The 23831-nt window shown below is 40.3% G+C and overlaps 1 protein-coding gene across 1 annotated transcript in view; it reads left to right on the top strand.

Annotated features, from left to right (window-relative positions):
* LOC115222230 (serine-rich adhesin for platelets) overlaps window positions 1–19623 on the top strand; it is a 43194-nt gene extending 23571 nt beyond the window's left edge. The window contains exons 3-6 of the mRNA XM_029792390.2: window positions 11000–11513; window positions 12810–12992; window positions 16409–16697; window positions 18558–19623. Of these exons, the coding sequence (XP_029648250.1) occupies window positions 11000–11513; window positions 12810–12992; window positions 16409–16697; window positions 18558–18639 (1068 nt within the window). The 3' untranslated portion in view covers window positions 18640–19623. The remainder of the gene's footprint in view (window positions 1–10999; window positions 11514–12809; window positions 12993–16408; window positions 16698–18557) is intronic.
* The last annotated feature ends 4208 nt before the right edge of the window (window positions 19624–23831 follow it).

The raw sequence follows: 23831 nt of genomic DNA, 5'->3' as shown, positions 1-23831 counted from the left end.
ATGCTGCATACATCGGACCTGACCTGTGATGGTTATGAATATTATTATCAAACTTCTTCAGACAGCAAGCTGGCAAAATGCACAGCAGCATTTCATCCGTCTTTACATTCTGATTTCAAATCCCGCAAAGGTCAGCTTTGCTTTTTATCCTTTCGGGGTCAATAATATAACTATTTCTTTACTACCCACAAGGGGCTAAACACAGAGAGGACAAATAAGGACAGACAAACGGATTAAGTCGATTACATCAACCCCAGTGTGTAACTGGTATTTATTTAATCGACCCCGAAAGGATGAAAGGCAAAGTTGACCTCGGCACAATTTGAACTCAGAACGTAGCGGCAGATGAAATACCTATTTCTTTACTACCCACAACGGGCTAAACACAGAGAGGACTAACAAGGACAGACAAACGAATTAAGTCGATTACATCGACCCCAGTGCATAACTGGTACTTATTTAATCGACCCCGAAAGGATGAAAGGCAAAGTCGACCTCAGCAGAATTTGAACTCAGAACGTAGCGGCAGACGAAATACCGCAAAGCATTTCGCCTGGCATGCTAATGTTTCTGCCAGCCTGCCGTCAATAATATAACTATCCGATGAACACTGGGGCTGGTGTAATTCTTTTTATCCTCTCTCCCAAATTTGCTGGCCTTGTACCAAAATTTAAAACTATTATCAAACTTCTGAAAGTGGTGAGCTGGTAGAATCGTTAGCACACCAGACAAAATGCTTAAGGACATTTCGTTCGGGTTTACATTCTGAGTTCAAATTCCACCGAGGCTAACTTTGTCTTTTATTGTTTTGGGGTCGATAATATGAGTACCAGTTGAGCACTGGGGTTGCTGTAATTGACTTATCCCCACCGCCACCCCTGAAATTGCTAGCCAAGTGCGAAAGTTTGAAAGCAATATTATCAAACTTCTTATATTGGACAATAAATTTTTGGCTAAATTTAACTACGCAGAAATGCTTTTTCATTCTCTCTAACACACACACACACAAGAAGAAAGAAAAATCCTGTCTGGTTTGAGTGAAAATAGAAAAAGGAAAAGAAAAAGAAAAAGAGGAATTAAAATCCAATTTTGTGCTGGTCATGTCTGGCCATTTCTGCATTTATTGCCAGAAAACAGAGGATCATGGGAAACAAGATTAAGATATTTATGAGACTGAGAACTCTGCAATATTTAAGTTTAGCTCATCACCACACGGTTGCGACTGCCGTCACTTTATAATTGTTCTTGTTACTGTTGTTGTTGTTGTTGTTGTGACTCTATAAAAAGAACTTTTACTAAATTTAACATTCTAAAATTGTCCACAGTCATTCACACACTCACACAAACATCTACGTTTTACTTGTTTCGGTCATTGGACTGTGGTCAAATTGACCTCATTACCATCTTCTTTGTTTTTTAGTCTCTTTTACTGAACTACAAAGTTATGGGGATGTAAACAAACCAACACCAGTTGTCAAGTGGTAATGTAGATATACGTATATACATACATGCTTGAGGAGACCTATTGAGTCAAGTACATCAACATCAAAATAAATATCAAATAGAAATTGTAGTTGTGATACCTGTGCCGGTGGCACATAAAAGGCACCATTTGAACGTGGCTGATGCCAGCGCATCCAGCTGTAGAAACACTGCCAGATCAGACTGGAGCCTGATGCAGCCCCCTGGCTTCCCAGACCCCGGTCGAACCGTCCAACCCCATGCTAGCATGGAAAGCGGACGTTAAACAATGATGATGATGCATGCATGCATGCAAAAATACCCTGTTGTTTGTTTTGAAATTCAATGAAGCAGCCTCGGATCCAGATTAGAAACTGGCCCTTTCTCTATTGGCAAGAATTCTTGAAATAAAACTGAGTAATGAGTTACCTATGAGTGAATGAGTAGAAAATTAAAAAAAAAGAGGCACTCAACACATTTAGAAGGAATTATATATATAATCATTTAAAACAGCTTGGGTCTAGCTAGGTTCCTGTGACAACCGTATGAAACTTTGTTACATGGGCCAAATCAAACTGGTTTAGATTATAATAATGATAATAATAAGCCTTTCTACTATAGGCACAAGGCCTCAAATTTGTCGGGAGGGGACCAGTTGATTACATCGACCCCCACAGTGTGTACTGGGTGTATTTTTATCTGGCACCAACACAAGTGGGGTCACCTAGCAATTTGAAAGACAAGACTTCTAAACTGTTGGGGTGTCGTAGGATAGGGAAACAAAATCTGGTGTCCTGCTGTAGAAGAGATATATGGCTACCCCAGTTGGAAAATGAGAAAATATGGTGGTAAAGAGGTGTCAGAGTAAGCTCTCAAGTTACAGGTGAATATAAGAGGGGTGGAAAGAGTGTGTGTAGGTGGGTGGAGGGAGGGAGGTAGGTAGGAAGAAATGCTGTGAATATGTTTTAGCAGGGAAGAAGGTGAAGGAAATAGGAGGCAACCAGTGGGATGAAATAATTCCTTACTTGAAAATATAAACAGGGAAGGATTGGCAGCAAGCAGGGCATTTTACTGTGCATGCTACAGTAAGTCTTCAAACAAGCCTTGCTAGCATAGGAAAATTGGTGTAAAATTAAGGAATGAACAAACGAGTCTTCTACTATAGCCTCAAGCCAACCAAAGCCCTGTGAGTGGATTTGGTAGACGGAAACTGAAAGAAGCCCATCGTATTTATATATATGTATGTATTTATGTGTGTGTGTCTTTGTGTCTATGTTTGTACCCCCTTCATCACCATAACTTGACAACTGATGTTGGTGTGTTTATCTCCTCATAACCTAGCGGTTCAGCAAAGGAGACCGATAAAATAAGTACTAGACTTACAAAGAATAAGTCCTGGGGTTGATTTGCTTCACTAAAACTCCTTAAGGCAGTGCTCCAGCATGGTGGCAGTCAAATGGCTGAAACAGGTAAAAGAACAAAAGAATATCTATAAATTTTGGCTCAAGTCCAGCAATTTCAGGGCAGGGGTTTAAGTCAGTTACGTTAACCCCAGTGTTCAACTGGTACTTATTTTTATCGGCCCCAAAAAGATAAAAGACAAAGTCGACCCTGGCAGAATTTGAACTCAAAACATTAAGTCAGAAGAAATACCTATTTCTTTACTACCCACAAGGGGACAAACAAGGACAGACAAAGGGATCAAGTTGATTACATCGACCCCAGTGCGTAACTGGTACTCAATTTATCGACCCCGAAAGGATGAAAGGCAAAGTCGACCCTGGTAGAATTTGAACTCAAAACTTCAAGTCCGAAGAAATACCACTCAGCATTTTTCCCTGCACAGTTGTGATTCTTCAAGCTCACCGCCGCCTTATACACATGTAATATTTCTTGCAACCGCCCACGCACGGGACCCGGTTTTATAAAAATAGCCATGGCCAATGACCGTCTTGCGACTGATTCACACCAAATCTACTTTGTGTTTGACAGAAGTAAGAACGTGGGTTTGAAACCACTACCCCTGCTGTTACTGTGTCTTCTGAAGTAAGTGTGTATCGGGTGGGGGGTGATTCTGAATTTGGAATACAACTGGTTCTGACAAGTTCTAACTGGTCTGGCTGTCAGGTAGGTGTATGTATATCTAGATAGAAATATTTATACCTACACGTGTGTGTGTATATATATATATATATATATACAAACACACACACACACACACATATATATATATACACACACACACACACATACGTATACACGTGTATTTGTTGGTGTGCATATGTTCTGTTCTTGTTCAGTTGCCAACAGTGATATTTGTTACTACACTGGACTGTCTAGCTTTACCTTAGTCTCTTTTTTCTTTGTTTTTTGGTTTTTTCCTTAAGTATGTTTTAGCCATATCAGCTACCCACTCCCCACCCCCTGCTATCCTCTATCCCTCTACACCATCTTCTTTTCTCTCTTTACACACACACATTCTCACTTCTATAATTGTCTGTCTGCCTGCCTGCCTATCTTATATCTATCTACATAGGTATGTTTCTATGTGTTATAATAAAGGTGTGTATATGTATGTATATATATATATATATATATATATATAGGAGTGGCTGTGTGGTAAGTAGCTTGTTTACCAACCACATGGTTCCGGGTTCAGTCCCACTGCGTGACACCTTGGGCAAGTGTCTTCTACTATAGCCTCGGGCCAACCAAAGCCTTGTGAGTGGATTTGGTAGACGGAAACTGAAAGAAGCCCGTCATATATATGTATATATATATGTGCGTGTGTGTTTGTGTGTGTCCCATTCAACATTGCTTGACAACCGATGCTGGTGTGTTTACGTCCCCGTCACTTAGCGGTTCGGCAAAAGAGACCGATAGAATAAGTACTGGGCTTACAAAGAATAAGTCCTGGGGTTGATTTGCTTGACTAAAAGCGGTGCTCCAGCATGGCCGCAGTCAAATGACTGAAACAAGTAAAAGAGTGGTTGGCGTTAGGAAGGGCATCCAGCTGTAGAAACACTGCCAGATCTGACTGGACTGGTGCAGCTTTCGGGCTCCCCAGACCCCAGTTGAACCGTCCAACCCATGCTAGCATGGAAAGCGGACGTTAAATGATGATGATGATGATGATGAATATATATATATATACATACATACATGCTCTTGTGTGTGTTAAAAGAAGAGGAGAAGAAAACCAAGGCAGAACAAGCTTATCTGATCATTTAAAAAGATTTTAATTAATGTAAAGGTGGATCTGAGTAAGAACTTTTCCTTACTTTGATTCTCCTCTCCATTAATTAAAACATTAATTAAAATATTTTAAATGATCTGATAAGCTGGTCCTGCCTTGGTTTTATGCTCCTCTTCCTTTAATTTATACCCGCTGACTTTGGAAGCGTGCTACAGATGTATGGATGTATTAACAGACACGGCTCTGTGGTTACAAAGTTTGGTTCACATTCATGTAGTTTCAGGTTCTATCCCACTGCTTTGCACTATATATATATATATATTTATATATAGGGCATCCAGCTGTAGAAACTCTGCCAGATCAGATTGGAGTCTGGTTCGCCAGACCTCAGTCAAATCGTCCAACCCATGCTAGTATGGAAAGCGGACGTTAATGATGATGATGATGATATATATATATACATATAGGAAGAAAGAAAGGATTTTAAAATCCAGGCAGATATCGATAATATTGCAAAAAAAAGCATCCAACATAAATTTCACCAACACAGTTGACATTTTGTGCAAAATGCTTAGTGAAAAGCGTTCACTGTTTACTACTAGATGGAAACATTTAAACCTAGAAATGAACAAAGATGAAATCTTCACTACTTATACAGGCAAAGTCAGCGAAGAATGTGAGAGATTCAGGCTGGATATGCTTACTCCAGATTCTTTCAAGCGTTTGATTTTTGCACAAGGTTCTGCATTCCTTTTGTCCTATTTTTCATCATGTGTAATAGCACAATACACATCTTGCTCAGCGGAATGGACCAATTCATAACACATGTAATCTACGCACATGGACGAACATTCCAAAACGTAAGAAATGTTGCTTTAATGGTTCTTGATTTGGCCCACTTCCTGGTGACAAAAGGAACTCAGAAATCCAAATAGAAAATTCTATCAAAACTGGAAATGAACCAGGATTTGACATTGCAGAAACTGTCGGAAGAGTGTAACGAAAGAAATTCAACGGAAAGAGTGTTTTCACATAAGACCAGTGCAAAACAGTCGGAAGACAAAGTGTTGCAGGAAAAACGGAAAAGATATTGGGATGTAGACCCGTGTATGGCATGTGGTGGAATGCTCCTGGAAAAAGATTGTCCATATAAAACAGCAATGTGTTTTTGCTGCAGGTTTACAGGACATAAAATTGCACTGCAAAACTAGAATGATAGGAAAATAGGAGAAACAAGTAAAAAAAATAGTTTGTCAGTAGGAAAAGTTGAGTCGACAACAAACAGAAAATTTGTGAATGTGAGAATTGAAACCACCTGTGTCAGAATGCTATTAGACAACAAAGGAACAAATGGGTAAATCAGAATATATGTAATCCGAACCAATTAGCATATGGTGTTACAGGAAGAAAATTATATTTAACAGGCGAACGTGTTTGTAATGTAATGTTCAAAGGTCAAACCAAAAATGTGAATGTTTATGTGTTGACAAAAAATCTAAGAATTCATCTGGTACTGAATGTATGGAGAAATTTAATACACGGGGCACACCCATAAGCATTCTGTGCAATAATGGAAATGGAACAATCAAACAATCAAATGAGGTCGATGAGACGAAAAAATAAAAGAAACTTTCCCAAAAGTTTTTTGGGGAGGTTTAGGCCGTTGCCCGAAAACAAAAGCAAGGATTGCTGTGAAAGAAAATTCAACATTTATTTTCAGGCCCAAACGTAATGTGCCATTTGTGGTGCGGTAGACCAGGTCAATAAAGAACTAGAAAGGTTGGAAAGCCTGAATATAATTGAAATGATTGACCATGCAGACTGGTCAGTACCAGTGGTCAATTTAAAAAAAAAAAGCTAAGAGTGTGCACAGACTTCTCAGCTGGATTAAACGACTGTTTACTCACACACAATTACCCACTACCGAGCCCAGAAGGAGCATTTGCTAAACTAAACGGAGAGGAAATTTTCTCGAAGTTGGACTTCTCAGAGGCATACCTTCAAATTCAGTTAGAGGAAGATTGCACACATCTACTAACAATCAACATGCACTGTGGATTCTACAAGTTCAAGCGATTGCCATTTGGACTAAAAGTGACACCTGCCGTATTCCAACAGATGTCAAGTGATTGCAACTTCGCCATTGCATACCTTGATGACATTTTGATAGCTCTGTTCCACTGGCAATAACGTCCTTGATGTGTGAGCTATGGCCTTTCTCCTGCCATTGTTATCCTTGTGAAGGAGCATGGCTCCTATCCCATACCCACTCGCATCTGTAGCTAGTATTATCTCATGTCGACCACAGAAAGTATTTGAGAGAATAAAACAGCCTAAAGCTGACTGAAGAAAAATGGGAATTTTTGATGGAAAAAAATGAAATTCCTGGACCAAGTAATTGATAAAAGTGGCAACACGAATTATGCCACTCCCGACAAACATGACAATGCTACTAGCATTCCTAGGCTTGATAAATTATTACCGAGTGTATATCTCAAATATACATAAGGTAAAGGACTACTTAATGAATTATTAAAAAAGATGCCTAATGAGTTTGGACAGAGAAATGCCAGAAAGCATTTAACGAGTTAAAAGATGTGTTAACTTCAGACTTGTATTTTACGCATTTCAACCCAAAGTTTGAGATAATACTAGCTACAGATGCGAGTGGGTATGAGATAGGAGCCGTGCTCCTTCACAAGGATAACGAGGGCAGGAGAAAGGCCATAGCTCACACATCAAGGATATTATTGCCAGTGGAAAAGAGCTAAAGCCAGACTGAAAAAGAGGCGTTGGCTTTTATATTTGGCCTGTAAAAGTTCCACAGGTTCATTCATGGCAGACATTTTTGGTTGTAAACGGACCGTAGACCTCTATTAATGAAATACAGATCCAAGAAAGGAATCCCAACACATAGTGCAGTGGTGGGGTACCATTCTATTAAACTATGATTATAGAATGGAATATCTGCCTTCAAAAAAGTTGAGGCATGTCAATGACCAGTTTAGATTAATTCCAAGAAATAACGAACTGCTGTAGGACACCGTAATAGCAGCTCTAAGAGCAGAATGTGGAACATCATGCGTGAACTACCAGTAACTTTGGAAGAAATAAAAAGATCCAAGAAATTACGAATTTATTAAGGAGACAAAAAGAAAATTATAGCGGTTGTATACTGTCAACTCAATGTGACAGTCCCGTAAAGAGAATCACACCACCACTATTTAGCCCTAGGAAGCATCAACGCTTCCTGTCGGCTTTGACACTTTTCTGTGTCCTTATATTTGCAAAGGGGAGGCAAGCACCCCCGGCTAGCTGAGATGGCTGCGACCACTTTGCAAATATATAATATTTTCAGTGAAATTTATTCACTGGTTACCAAAATTAGAAATATTGAATTTCTAAATGTCTCAGAGAGACAAATGTGCCAGAGGGAAGTTCATCAGCAGAATTAATGTTTGCCAGAAAGGTGAAGTCGGTATTCGATAAACTGTTACCAGTGAAGAAAAAAATACGTACTAGTAAAGATATGCCAAAATTCTTTAGAATTGATGATAAGGTATATGTTAGGATGTACAAAAATGTCTAGCAATACTGGGAAGAAGGAGAAATTGTAACATACATAGGAAGAATGATTTATGATGTAAGAAGCAGAAATGGAATGGAAAGGAGACACAGAAATCAGCTGAAGGAAAGGGTCAGAGAAAAGGAACCAACAAGAGTAGAAATACTGATGGATTGGCTTTATGGCACTTTTCAGGTTCCAACACCATTACAAGAATGTAAACCACACATACAAGGAAAAGGTAGAATACTGAATTCCTAAAAGTAGACCCCAAGAAAGAAAGATATTGAGTATATATAAAAAAAAAAGAGGGGTGAATAAAATAATTAAAAGAGGAGATGTATAATGAAACTGTATAGCCCTCCCGGTAATAAGTGGTAGGTGCCAGCCATTATAAATAGACGACTAGCCGGTTGTGAAGAGAGGTGTTGAGAGTCGAAGATTTGAGAGTTGACATTTCTAGTTGGTGTCTTGCGGAGCTATCAGCGATGGTAAGACAGAAGTTAGTGTATTACTATTCCGGTATGAAGAGCTACAACGGTATCCAATGACTAGTAGCTATTGTGGCTACTAGCGTAAAACAGCAACTACAGTCAATGGCAGTCACACATTACACCAGTGGGAGGAACCCATTTTACAACAGTATATATATATATATATCACTGTCACCCTGACCGACCAGGCTATCAGATGTTGTTACACATCGCTGGTCACAATGCGCTTCGCATTGATTTAGCCTTCAAATGACGCCACCCCGCTGGCTAAGTGAGCAGACCAACAGAAGAAAGAGTGAGAGAAAGTTGTGGCAAAAGAGTACAGCAGGGATCGCCACCACTCCCTACCGGAGCACCGTGGAGCTTTAGGTGTTTTTCACTCAATAAACACTCAAAACGCCCGGTCTGGGAATCAAAACCGCGATCCTACTACCGCGAGTCTGCTACCCTAACCACTGGGCCATTGCGCCTCCACATTTATAGCATTACTGATTTAACAAACACTGATTTATATATATATATATATATATATATAAATGTATCTATATAATAAAGACGAACGTCTGTGTGTGTGTGTGTGTGTCTGCCTGTCTGTCCATCAAAAGCATGAAAGGCTACAGCATCCATATAGAAACTAAAAGCTATGATTCTTGTGTAAAATTTTATGCTGGAAACAATGGAAATGGTCCCAAGTTTCTACGTGCCCTCCTAAGGGAGCTACAGGGGCCTTTTTTGCAACATGCTCGACAAATCATTGTCCCCAAAGTAATGACTGGTTTAAGGGAGATAACTAAACGTCCTATAATTTATTGAACTTCAGTGTTACTACAAACGAAAATACAAATTTTTTCTTACACGAATATAATAATATGATGTTAACAATGGTCGTGCGAAAGAGCCAATCATGGCACCAAAGAACATTGCTGGGAATAATTTTAATGAAAGACTCGAGAAAGATTTATCAGGAAATGAACATATAGGCGCAGGAGTGGCTGTGTGGTAAGTAGCTTGCTAACCAACCACATGGTTCCTGGTTCAGTCCCACTGCGTGGCATCTTGGGCAAGTGTCTTCTGCTATAGCCCCGGGCCGACCAATGCCTGGTGAGTGGATTTGGTAGACGGAAACTGAAAGAAGCCTGTCGTATGTATGTATATATATATGTGTGTGTTTGCGTGTCTGTGTTTGTCCCCCTAGCATTGCTTGACAACCGATGCTGGTGTGTTTACGTCCCCGTCACTTAGCGGTTCGGCAAAAGAGACCGATAGAATAAGTAGTGGGCTTACAAAGAATAAGTCCCGGGGTCGATTTGCTCGACTAAAGGCGGTGCTCCAGCATGGCCGCAGTCAAATGACTGAAACAAGTAAAAGAGAGTAAGAGTATACTCTGTTGTTGACGGCTTGGGAATTGTCAATTACCTGGTTGAGTTCTTAAACTCATTAGAGCCATAAGGGGCCCCTCCTCATTGTCTTCGATTGAAAATAGGTTCTCCAATCCTGCCTCTGCTGAACTTTTCTCAGCCAAAGCTGTGCAATGGCACAAGACTTGTGAAGAAATGAACGAGAAATGTCATGGAGGCCAAAATAATTTCTGTCTGTGGAAAAGGTGAAGATGTTTTTATTCTTTGCTTACCTTTAATATGCTCTTCCAATATGTCTGCCTGTCTTTTGTGATGTCCAAGTTGGATAGACGAATGGTAAGGTGGTTTGGCCACATGGAGAGGATGGATGAGGAGCGGATGGTAAGGAAGGTGATGAAGACTGGAGTGGTGGGCAGCAGAACCAGAAGCAGACCTCTGTTTGTGTGGATGGGTGGATGGAGTGAGGAAAGCTTTGGTGGTTAGAAGTGTTGGAGTGAGAGAGTTTATAAATGATAGGAAAGCTTGAAGAGTGTTTGTGGACGGATGAGTGAATTTTGATGGTTGGGTGGACTTGACAGGAACTGGCAAAGCCAGGAGCCACACCAGATTCCATAATCTGTTTTGCTTTGGTTTCAACGACTGGATGCCCTTCTTAATGTTAACCACTCCACAGAGTATACTGGGTGCTTTTTACATGGCACCTTGGTTTTAGTTGTGTCTGTGCTGGCATGGGTTGGACCCATTCTAGGATGGAAAACAGGCATTAAATATTGATGATGAGGATGATGATAATCTGTACTGAGGGTCAACTACATCAGCTAAGCCCCTTCTGTCCCTCTCCTACAATGTGTGGCCATGTGCTAATTTTTGAAATCCTTGTTGTTCTTATTGTTATTATAGTAATTGTTGTAATCTATTCCTCCAGGTGCAACTATCTACCAGTAATATGGTTGGAGCATGTGCCGGAGCTTCTTGCTTGCCCTCAGGAGTCAGCCATTCCACATACAACTACATTGCCTCCAACAGCAGCAGCAATGCAGGCCTGCAGTCGAAGGACAACCGTGCAGCTTTTGGTGGTATGAAGAAAGGTTTCTTAGAAAACATGACAAACAATTCCAGGGATGGCAGCAGCAATGTTGGTAGTGGTGGTGGTGCCGGTGGCAGCAGTGGTGGTATTGCCAGTAGTAATAGCAGTAGTAATAGTAGTAGTAATAATAGCGGGGCTACTGGCAGTGGTGGTGCTAGTGGTGGTTGCAACAACAAACGCAGCAACGAGACGAAGAACTTGATCGATTGTAACCAGATAGGCAGTAAGAAAACTTATAACAAGGACATGCCATTTATCAAACCAAAGAACACTGATGTTAGAAGTTCCAGTTTTGAATTGCATGAAGAACTTGAAAATATCCGGGAGAAGCAGACACTTCTCAATTCCACAGGTTAGTCACACACCAATGATGTTTTTTTTTTTTACCATATTTGGGTTTATTTTTTTCTTTTATTGTTATTTGTCCCAGTCATTTTTGACTGCAGCCATGCTGGAACACTGCCTTAACGCTTTAGTGTTCGCATTATTCTACCAAAATTAATCCTTTTTTATCCACATTGTTTTGAACTAATCATGCATTATCTTATAGCTATGAGATTTTGATGAGGTAGCTGTTAATTTTTAAAACGATATTGTAGGGTTGGTGTGAGAGACCAGATCTGGCCAGTTTGAACATAAAACAGGCAGAATACTTTTGGCCGGATACGGCCGGTAAAAATGCTAAAGGGTTAAAGGGTTTTTTAGTGGAAGAAACTGACCCCAGGACTTATTCATTGTATGCTTAGTACTTATTCTATTGGTCTCTTTTGCTGAAGCGCTGGGTTACAGGGATGTAAACACACCAACATCAGTTGTCAAGTGATGTGGGTGGGGGGGGACAAACACAGACACACAAATACATACATAACTATATACATACACACTCACACACACACACATATATACACATGCTGGGATTCATTCAGTTTCCATCTGCCAAATACACTGGCAAGGCTATAGTAGAGGACACTTACCCAAAGTGCCACGCAGTGGGACTGAACCCAGAGCTATGTGATTGGAAAACAAGCATCTTACCACTCAGCCATGCTTGCATCTTTGTTCACTTTTGTAATTTTAAAATTTATTTTCACTTTTTCATGGTTCCGGGTTCAGTCCCACTGCATGGGACCTTGGGAAAGTGTCTTCTACTATAACCATGGGCTAACCAAAGCCTTGTGAGTGGATTTGGTAGATGTCGCATATTTGTGTGTATATATATATATATATATATATATATATGTGCATATGCATATATTTGTATGTGTGTGTCTTTGTGTCCGTGTTTGTCCCCCACCCACCCCACGTTGCTTGACAACCAATGTTGGTGTGTTTATGTCCCTGTAACTTAGCAGTTCAGCAAAAGAGACCAATAGAATAAGTACTAGCTTTACAAAGAATAAGCCTTGGAGTTGATTTGTTCGACTAAACCCTTTAAGGCAGTGCTCCAGCATGGCCACAGTCAAATGACTGAAACAAGTAAAAAAATAAACGATATAAGATTTAATAACTGTGACCTGGTCCTCAGTTCCTGCACTTTGTATTCATTCTCGACAGTTTCTTAATCTCACGCTTACAGTTGATGTCACTGCAAAAAGACAAAAAAAATACATAGTGAAACTGAGTTTCTTTTTTCCGTTTTGTTTTCCAGAGTGGGTTACCGATGCCTTGTTGACACGTCTTCAAAGCAATCCAAATTTAATCGGTCGGCTCTCAGACCCTACTTTCATCGAAGCCATCACAGACTTCCAAAAGAACCCCCAGTCTGCTATGGCCAAATACCAGGGAGACAAAGATCTTCAAGCATCTATGCAAGAATTCTGTAGTATATTAGGTAAGGGTTTGATATAAAAAATTTGGAGTTGTTCAGATCATACATTTATATAAAACAAGCCTTGAAATTCGAATTTTATGTGTAACACAGTGGCCCTTCTTATATATATATATATGTTAAAACTGTATTAATTCCATAAACAGAACTTGAGGGCCTTCTTAGTGGAGGCATGTGGCATGGTGGTTAGGGTGTTGAATTCATGGTTGTAAGATTATGGTTTCAATTCCTGAATCCACAGAGTGTACTGGGTGCTTTTAATGTGTCCTCAGCACAGGTGCATTTAATGTGTCCTCAGCACAGGTGTATTTAATGTGTCCTCAGCACAGGCGTATTTAATGTGTCCTCAGCACAGGTGCATTTAATGTGTCCTCAGCACAGGTGCATTTAATGTGTCCTCAGCACAGGTGCTTTTAATGTGTCCTCAGCACAGGTGCATTTAATGTGTCCTCAGCACAGGTGCATTTAATGTGTCCTCAGCACAGGTGTATTTAATGTGTCCTCAGCACAGGTGCATTTAATGTGTCCTCAGCACAGGTGCATTTAATGTGTCCTCAGCACAGGTGCATTTAATGTGTCCTCAGCACAGGTGCATTTAATGTGTCCTCAGCACAGGTGCTTTTAATGTGTCATCAGCACAGGCGCATTTAATGTGTCCTCAGCACAGGTGCATTTAATGTGTCCTCAGCACAGGTGCATTTAATGTGTCCTCAGCACAGGTGCATTTAATGTGTCCTCAGCACAGGTGCTTTTAATGTGTCATCAGCACAGGCGCATTTAATGTGTCCTCAGCACAGGTGCTTTTAATGTGTCCTCAGCACAGGTGCATTTAATGTGTCCTCAGCACAGGTGCATTTAATGTGTCCTCAGCACAGGTGCATTTAATGTGTCCTCAGCACAGGTGCATTTAATGTGTCCTCAGCACAGGTGCATTTAATGTGTCCTCAGCACAGGTGCTTTTAATGTGTCATCAGCACAGGCGCATTTAATGTGTCCTCAGCACAGGTGCATTTAATGTGTCCTCAGCACAGGTGCATTTAATGTGTCCTCAGCACAGGTGTATTTAATGTGTCCTCAGCACAGGCGTATTTAATGTGTCCTCAGCACAGGTGCATTTAATGTGTCCTCAGCACAGGTGCATTTAATGTGTCCTCAGCACAGGTGCTTTTAATGTGTCATCAGCACTGGTGCTTTTAATGTGTCATCAGCACTGGTGCTTTTAATGTGTCCTCAGCACAGGTGCTTTTAATGTGTCATCAGCACAGGTGCATTTAATGTCATCAGCACAGGTGCATTTAATGTGTCCTCAGCACAGGTGCTTTTAATGTGTCATCAGCACAGGTGCATTTAATGTCATCAGCACAGGTGCATTTAATGTGTCCTCAGCACAGCTGCATTTAATGTGTCGTCAGCACAGCTGCATTCAATGTGTCCTCAGCACAGCTGCATTTAATGTGTCGTCAGCACAGGTGCAATCAATGTGTCCTCAGCACAGCTGCATTTAATGTGTCGTCAGCACAGCTGCATTCAATGTGTCCTCAGCACAGCTGCATTTAATGTGTCCTCAGCACAGGTGCATTTAATGTGTCGTCAGCACAGGTGCATTTAATGTGTTCTCAGCACAGGTGCATTTAATGTGTCATCAGCACAGGTGCATTTAATGTGTCATCAGCACAGGTGCTTTTAATGTGTCCTCAGCACAGGTGCTTTTAATGTGTCGTCAGCACAGGTGCCTTTAATGTGTCATCAGCACAGGTGCCTTTAATGTGTCTCTGGCACAGGTACCTTCTAACATGTCTCTGGCATGGGTGCCTTTTAATGTGTCACCGAATAAGGTGATTTTAAACGGGTCACCAGCAAAGGGGCCTTTTAACATTCTCTGACACAGGTGCCTTTTAACATGACACTGGCACGGGTGCCTTTTAACGTGTCATCAGCATGGATGCCTTTAACATGTCACTGGCACAGGTGCCTGTAACATGTTGTTGGCACAGGTGCCTTTTATGTGTCGCTGGCACTGGTGACAACTATGATTTCACTAAGCTTGATTTCTCAAGCACAGCAAATTCCCAACAGTGTTGGTCACTTGTCATCACCTCCATGAGACTCCACATCCAAAGATCAGATTTCCCTTAATATAATCTGCAGGCAGAGTCAGCATTATACAGTGTGTGACAAAGTTATCCCTTTGAATAACAGGTACAGTCATCGGTGTTTCAATCCATAATTGACCATCATGCCTGCCTTTAATATAGACATGCTGTCCTAAAATCCATGACTTAAATTGTATGACATAACTTGTTGTTGTTAATTCCTTTCCCTGTACTTTGAGGGTGTGTCCCTACACATCTTCACCACCATCTTTCTCTCTTTTCTCCTTTTTTTTTTCCCAGCTGAGGTAGTCACGTATTCCCTCTACAGCAAGACACCTGTTTCTGTCCCTCCATCATTGTTTAACCTCTCACCACCTGGCACAAAGCCACCTCCCTTAATATCACTGACCCTCTCAGCTGAGGGGTCTTTGCTCTGAAAGTTACTTGGTGACTGCACTGGTGCCCTGGTGTCATGTAAAAAAAAGCACCCAGTACAATCTGTGAAATGGTTGGCATTGAGAAAAGCATCCAGCTGTAGAAACCATTGCCAAAAGCAGGCATTAGAGTTTGGCACAGTCCTCTGGTCGGCCAGCTCCTGTCAAACTGTCCAAATCATGCCAGCATGAAGAATATGTTAAATGGTGATGAAGTGAGTGTTGAGGAAGATTAGTCTGCTGCAATGAGAAAATCCAATCACTACATTGAGCATCTTTTACTATCATACTAATGATGATGATGATGATGTGGGTGGTGTAGTGATGATGATGATGAAAATGGTTATAGTAAGGATTATTATTACAAAAAGATACAAACAATGACTTTTGAAATAGTAGTAAGCATGGTGATGATGGAGGAATTGATGGTGAAGTTGATGGTAGTGGTGGTGGTTAACTTGGCGAGCTGGCAGAAACGTTAGCACGCCGGGCGAAATGCTTAGAGGTATTTCGTCTGCCGCTACATTCTGAGCTCAAATTCCGCTGAGGTCGACTTTGTCTTTCATCCTTTCGGAGTCAAATAAAATAATTACCAGTTACACACTGGGGTCGATATAATCGACTTAATCCATTTGTCTGTCCTTGTTTGTCCTCCCCGTGTTTAGCCCCTTGTGGGTAATAAAGAAACAGGTATTTTATCTGCTGTTACATTCTGAGCTCAAATTCCGCTGAGGTTGACTTTGCCTTTCATCCTTTCGGAGTCGATTAAATAAGTACCAGTTATGCACTGGGGTTGATATAATCGACTTAATCCGTTTGTCTGTCCTTGTTTAGCCCCTTGCGGGCAGTAATGAAATAGGTAGTGGTTAATGATTTTTTTTTCTTTTCTCAGGTGACCATCTCTTGAAGTTGGACAAGAAAGACGGCACTCACAAGCCGTGTAATTTGGCAGCAGCCACGCCCCTTCAGGATGTGGCTGCTCCCTCCTCCTCTTCCTCCACCTCCAGTGGCGAGGCTGCCTCTTCCTCTGCTTCTCTCAACCACTTGTCTTCTGCTTACATGGACAACGAGCATAGAATGCAGGACCTGCTTACTGATCCTGAAATCCGGGAAGCCCTCGTCGACAAGAAGGTCCAAGAAGTGATTGCAATGCAAAGTCAAAATCCTGAAAGAGCCCAAAGGTTGGTGGTTTTTGTGTCTTTATCTTCTATCTTCTGTTTCGATTGTTAGGTTGTGGCCATGCTGGGGCACCACCTTGAATTTTTTGTTGAATTTATCAACCCCAGTATTTTTTTTTTTCCAAAGAATGGTACTTATTCTATCAGTCTCTCTTGCTGAACTGCTAAGTTACAGAGACATAAACACACTAATACCAGTTGTCAAGCAGTGATAGGGGGACAAAATGTACATATATATATATATAAGTATAAGAATGTGTATTGTCCGTTTAATTAAAAAATTCTATATGTGGCTGAAGATTGCTCGACATTTTAAAACTGATGTAATACTTACAGTGTTTAATAAAATGAAGTAGCATGAAACAATTGTACTACACTACCTTGGATATCCTTGTTGCTTATTTTGATTATATATATATATGATGGGCTTCTTTCAGTTTCCATCTACCAAATCCATTCACAAGGCTGAACCCAGAATCATGTGGCTGGGAAGCAAATCTTTCCTTTTATAATTTAATCAGAAGGGAAGGGACAATGACCGTGTGTTTCCCAACCCCTTGTTGACTGGTGAGGTTGATATTGCCCAGTCTAAGCATCTGTAAAGAAAAAAGTGCATGAGATGGAGGAGGGACAGTCTTAGTCCAAATACTCAACAACAGAGCGAACTCTGCTAAAAGCACCCACGGGTCAGCTGATGGTGCTGTTAAATTGAGTAGCATGTTGGGCCTAACAAATAGGATTTATCTTTTACTTGTTTCAGTCATTGGACTGGAGCCATGCTGGGGTGCCACCTTGGAGGGTTCCAGTTGAACAAATCATTCCACCTCCCGATACTTATTTTGGAGCAAGCCTACTACTTATTCTAACAGCCTCTGTTGCCAAACTCCTGTGTTACAGGAACACAAACTAACACCAGTTGCCAAGCAGTGAACGGTGGGCCAACAACAGCACACACATTTACATCATTTATATAGCGGCTGTGTGGTAAGTCTCATGGTTCCAGATTCAGTCCCACTGCATGGCACCTTGGGCAAGTGTCTTCTACTATAGCCTCAGGCCGACTAAATTCTTGTGAATGGATTTCGTAGATGGAAACTGAAAGAAGCTTGTCATATCTCCTCTATGCTGATGAGCTAGCCCTCATAGCAGAATCACTACCGGAACTAGAGAAGAAATTTCGGGTGTGGAAGCTAGGTTTAGAATCAAAAGGCCTTAGAGTCAATGTAGCAAAGACCAAAGTTCTAGTAAGTAGGAAGGCAAACACACCACACACCCCTTCAGGTAGGTGGCCCTGCTCGATCTGTAGAAAAGGTGTAGGTAGAAACTCCATAAGATGTACCCAGTGTAAGCTATGGACACATAAGAGGTGCAGCACTATGAAAGGAAGGCTGATTGGGAAGATAGTTCGGCGGTGGCGTTGTCATCATGCGCTGTTTATTTTGATATGAGATCACCATGTCGCGTACGTGGTTGTGATGCATGTGCTTAGTGTACCCTTATCAGACGGTAGTTGTGATGGGTATGCTGAGCTTCGTATATTTTTACCCCAGTGTCACTTTCATGGCATGCACTGCTCTCTCACTCAATAATAATGGTAATGAAAATGTCAAATGTTTTGGTGCATAACTTTTGGCCCACCCTGTATATTTGTTATAATAATAAAAATTTTGTTATAATATTTTTAGCATTGTTATAATATTTGTTATAATAATAAAAATGTCAAATGTTTTGGTGCATGACATTTGGCCCACCCTCTATATTTGTTTTATATAATGTTAAGTATTTTTTTTTTTTTGTTTTGGTGTTCTTTTCAAAAATAAAAAAACTCTTTTTCTCTTTTTCGTTTTTTGCACCACTCCTCAGTATGTTACACCAAGGGGATGCTGAACTGCGGAAGAAAGTAAGGAAGCTTGTTGATGCTGGACTGTTAACTTTCAACTCTTGAGCGGCTCTTTTGGAGATGCCACCAAATTTCCACCACCCCAACAAGTCAACCACATTTAGACCATTCGGTCTAGTCTACACACTAGAATAGAATCTCATTGGAAGCCATTTTTTTTTTCCTTTTTCTTTTCCTTTTTCTTTTTTCTTTTTTTTTTTTTTCTTATTTACTTAAAACATATCTTTATACCTTCCCCCCCCCCTCCGCTAACCCACCCAACCCCTGCAGTGAGTGATCTATAGTTTCTGAGAACATTTAGTACAGCTATGCACACCCGACACACACACACATGAGCATTATTATACTTATACGTGTGTGTTTTTTTAACCATTAGTCAGGGGTGGGGTGGCACGGAGCCCATAGTTTTTTTGCAAATGAAGTTATTGTGATTTGATGTTCAGTTTAGATGATGTAGGTTTGTGGTTGAGGGTGGATTGGTGGGCAGTGGGGGTTAGGGTTTCACATGGTATCAGTTAAGTGGCAGAAGAATTGTACAAAAAACATATAAATGAAACAGAAAGAAAAAAAACTTTTTTTTTATTCATTGATCTGGGTGAAGGGGGAAGAAACAACCTGTTTTGGTTCCTTTTGACTAATCAGTAAAGAATAATTAATTGCAATTAATGTGGTTACTGTTGACGAGGACGAAAGTTCCAGGTGGAGGCAAGTTTAGGGAAGGAAGGATTGTATAATGTATTTAGTTAAAAAGTGTAAATGCTGAGACACAATGTATGAGAAGATGAGAAAAGTTTGTCGAATCAGGGGAGCAGACCCTGAAAAACACAGAGAAGACAGCTTGAAACTGTGGATCAACAACCTATTTCTCTCTCTCCTCATCCATCCTTCATTTGACAAGAAGTTCTGCAAACCCTCCTTCAGACCTACATCATCACTGATGTCCTTTAGCTTAAAAAAAAAAATTATCTGAAGTTAAGCAGCTTAAATGATGGAACCACAGCAGAAAAAAAAATGAAAAGCAAAACAAAACATTTAGATGTGACCCTTGATTTATAAACAGCATGTGATACCACTGCCTGATGCAGGATTTGAACTCCTGAGCTATTAACTAAAAAGCCAATATGTTATCTGCTTGACTAATTTGAGCTTCCAATTTCTTTTGTTGAGTAACGTTTATAGACAAATGTATGACTGCCAGGCCTTTGGGGCTGTACACAAACTCACAGCTTTCGAGTCCTCGTGAACACCCTACTAGTCACTTTATCTAGGGTACTTCTATACCGTAGAATACACAAGCATAAAAATGATAACTCAGAAATATTAAAAAAGTACTCATCATTCTTCTTCTACTTCTCATTATTATTATTATTATTATTATTAAGAAGGCAGCGAGCTGACAGAATCGTTAAGAGACAGGACAAAATTCTTAGCGGCATTTCATCTGTCTTCAAGTTCTGAGCTCAAATTCTATTGAGGTTGACTTTGCCTTTCATCCTTTGGGGGTTGATAAAATAAGTACCAGTTGATTACTGGGGTCAATGCAATCGACTTACACCCCTCCCCAAAATTGCTGGCCTTGTGCCTTAATTTGAAATCATTATTATTAAGGTAACAAGCTGGCAGAATCGTTAGCGGTATGCCAAGGTCAACTTTGCTTTTCATCCTTTTGGGGCCCGATGAAGTGATTACTAGTTATGTACTGGGGTTAATATAATCAACTAGCCCCAACCCCAAAATTTCAGGCCTTATGCCTTTAGTAGAGAGGATTATTATTATTATTACGGTGAATTGACAGAATTGTTAATGTCAGGCAAAATGTTTAATGACATTTGTTACAGCTCTTTACATTCTGAGTTCAAATCTCACCAAAGTCAGCTTTGCCTTTCATCCTGCCAGGGTTGATAAAATAAAGTACCGGTCTAGTATTAACACAGGACTGCAGTTTTGTAGGTAAGGTGAGATCTTCGGTTAGAGAAATTTACTCACCCCACTGCAGTTTATTATTGGTATTTCTCATCTTGAATCCCAACACTTGACAGAGAAATAAATATCAGTGTCAATACTGATAGAATTTGAACTAAGAACTGCAAATTTTTCGATACTTGCTCTTCCTTCCTTTCTTACTGATGGTGAACATTGTAAAGACTATGCTATTTTGCTACAAGCCATCAAAAATGGTAACTTTGGCCCTCTGGAATGGATACAATCATAAATTAGAAAAATACAGTAATAGTCAGGTGTTCATCTAGTACACTGTATTTTTCTTTACAAAAAAAGAAAAACCCAAAAATATACCAATTTTATGCTTGAAAAATTAATCCAATATTTTCCACATGTAGAACAGTGGAGTTGGCTCAGTGCTGTAAGAACCTGTTTTTGGTTCATTAGCATTTCCTTCTTCAGTATCTCATTGCTTTTTAGTTCCTACCTTGTCATGACTAAGACAAACACCATTTCCTTTCCTTCTACACTGAGCCAGTTGACTCTTTCTCCTCCCCACTTTTTTTTCTCTCTCTTTATTATTAGGAGAGAAAAATCTGTATTTGCTTCCTTGAGATAAGTTTTACTAAGAAAACCTTTACTATGTTTGTTTTTTTTTCCCTCTCCCTGAGATTCTCTGTAAATTTAGCAAATAAAATCTATTTTTCTGCACATTGTCCTTTGTTGGTTTTTATGTTTATTTTATAATTAAAGGATTATCTTTGGCCTTTTACTCATTTCAGGCATTAGATTGTGGCCATGCTGGGGCACTGCCTTGAAGAATTTTTAGTTGAATGGACCGCTCCAGTACTTTTTGTTTTGTAAGTCTGGTATTTATTCTATCGCTCTCTTTTGCTGAACTGCTAAGTTATGAGGATGTAAACACACCAACACATTGTTAAGCGTTAGTGGAAGACAATCAATCAAAGACATCATCATCATTATTGTTCGACCGTGGTCGAGACAATGGAATTTACCATGCTATGCCAGACTTCACGGTCCATCATGGCATTACGGAAGTCCTGTTGCTGGATGTCTGTATCCCTGGAGATTACATCAAAGACATACACACACTCTCACGATGGGCTGTTTCAGTTTCCGTCTACCAAATCAACTCACAGGGCTTTGTTGGCCTGAGGCCATCATAGGAGACACTTACCTAGGTGCTATGCAGTGGGACTGAACTCAGAACCATGTGGTTGGGAAGTAAACCTCTTACCACAAAGCTGTGTCTGTACCTATGGTGTCAACTTACATGTCAAAATCTGTAAAATATGACAAATTCAGTAAAATGCATGCAAATAATTGAAAATAGTGAAAGTCAACCGTTGAGGATAAATCTGATATAAATATAGTTTAAGTTAATGTAAATACATTTAAAGTAGTGAACTTAACAATGTAATTATAATTATGTATTGAAGAAATGACAACAAGAGCTCTTTTTTTGTCTTTTCTAATATTATTTTAATAATTTCACTGAGATACAACTCTGGATGTTTCTAAACTCCTTGTGTATATGCATAAAAAGTCTAAAGTTTCTGGTCTATATACACATGCAAGATGTCTCCATGTTTCTGGATTATATACACAAGGAACCAGATGTTTCTAGACTATAATGTAGAAATGAATACTGTACACTTAAAAAATATCAAACACGAAATAAAAGTCTTACAAAAATATACTAAATGTCACGTTAGAATGAGTTCTTAACAAATACTTCAAAAGGTAATTAATCCTTGCTTGACTGGTCTAAAGAACAACTTCACAAGGCTTTTAAACATTTCTGGGTTACATACACAAAGAGTCTAGATGCTTCTAGACTATATATATGCAAGGTATCTACATACCTTTGGACTATATATATATATATATATATAGTCCAAAGGTATGTAGACACCTTGTGGAAGCGCAATGGCCCAGTGGTCAAGGTAACGGACTCGCGATCTTTCGATTGCGGTTTCGATTCCCAGACTGGGTGTTGTGAGTGTTTATTGAGCGAAAACACCTAAAGCTCCGGCAGGGGGTCGTGGCGATCCCTGCTGTACTCTTTCAGCGGTGGTGCCCCAGCATGGCCACGGCCTTCGGGCTAAAACATTTTAAAGGATATATATATATATATATCTATAGTCCAAAGGTATGTAGACACCTGCCAACTGGCCTCCGTGCCGGTGGCACCTAAAAAGCACCAACCAACCGTGGCCGTTTGCTAGCCTCACCTGGCACCTGTGCCAGTGGCACGTAAAAAGCACCCACTACACTCACGGAGTGGTTGGTGTTAGGAAGGGCATCCAGCTGTAGAAACACTGCCAGATCAGACTGGAGCCTGGTGCAGCCTCCTGGCTTCCCAGACACCAGTCGAACCGTCCAACCCATGCTAGCATGGAAAGCAGACGTTAATCAATGATGATGATGATGATGAATCTGTTCACATATGTCTGTGGTTATCGCACTAAGTTCAAAGTTAGCTTACTTATAAAATTACTTAAAATTCAAAGTTCGATTTTTAGAATGGTGGCATAAGACAACCCCAAAATTTTTAGGTAAATTTCTGGATTTAAAGCTCGTCTTATATGCGGAAATATACGGTATATAAATGTCTCTTTTTACGTCAAGTTCATCATCATCATAGTTTAGCGTCCGCTTTCCATGCTGGCATGGGTTGGACGGTGCAACTGGGGTCTGGGAAGCCAGAAGGCTGCACCAGGCCCAGTCTGATCTGGCAGAGTTTCTACGGCTGGATGCCCTTCCTAACGCCAACCACTCCGTGAGTGTAGTGGGTGCTTTTTACGTGCCAGACGGGCTGGCAAACGGCCACGGTCGGATGGTGCTTTTTACGTGCCCAAGTTATATACAAAAAACAAATGAACATTAAACTGAAGGACTACTGAATACTTTACAGTTTGAGCAGTTTTTGTACTGAGATGATGACATTGTAGCTCTTTGAAATTTCAGTTGATTAAAACCCCAGGAGAAAAAGAAGCAGTGAGATACACAAGGAAATATACAATCAAAGAAGAGATTCTAACATAGGTTGCCAGCTTCTTATGCATCATCACTATCATTTTACATCCAGTCTGTACTAAAATGAGCTTTTAGGGTCACCACAACTTGTGTCGATTTTTTAATGATATATATATAGATATGTTTATAGGTGCAGGAGTGGCTGTGTGGTAAGTAGCTTGCTTACCAACCACATGGTTCTGGGTTCAGTCCCACTGCGTGGCACCTTGGTCAAGTGTCTTCTACTATAGCCTCGA

The sequence above is a fragment of the Octopus sinensis genome, linkage group LG19, assembly GCF_006345805.1.
Source record: "Octopus sinensis linkage group LG19, ASM634580v1, whole genome shotgun sequence".
Lineage (NCBI taxonomy): Eukaryota > Metazoa > Mollusca > Cephalopoda > Octopoda > Octopodidae > Octopus > Octopus sinensis.
Note: the sequence above shows the minus strand (reverse complement) of the source record. Positions and strands in the feature narration are given on the sequence as shown.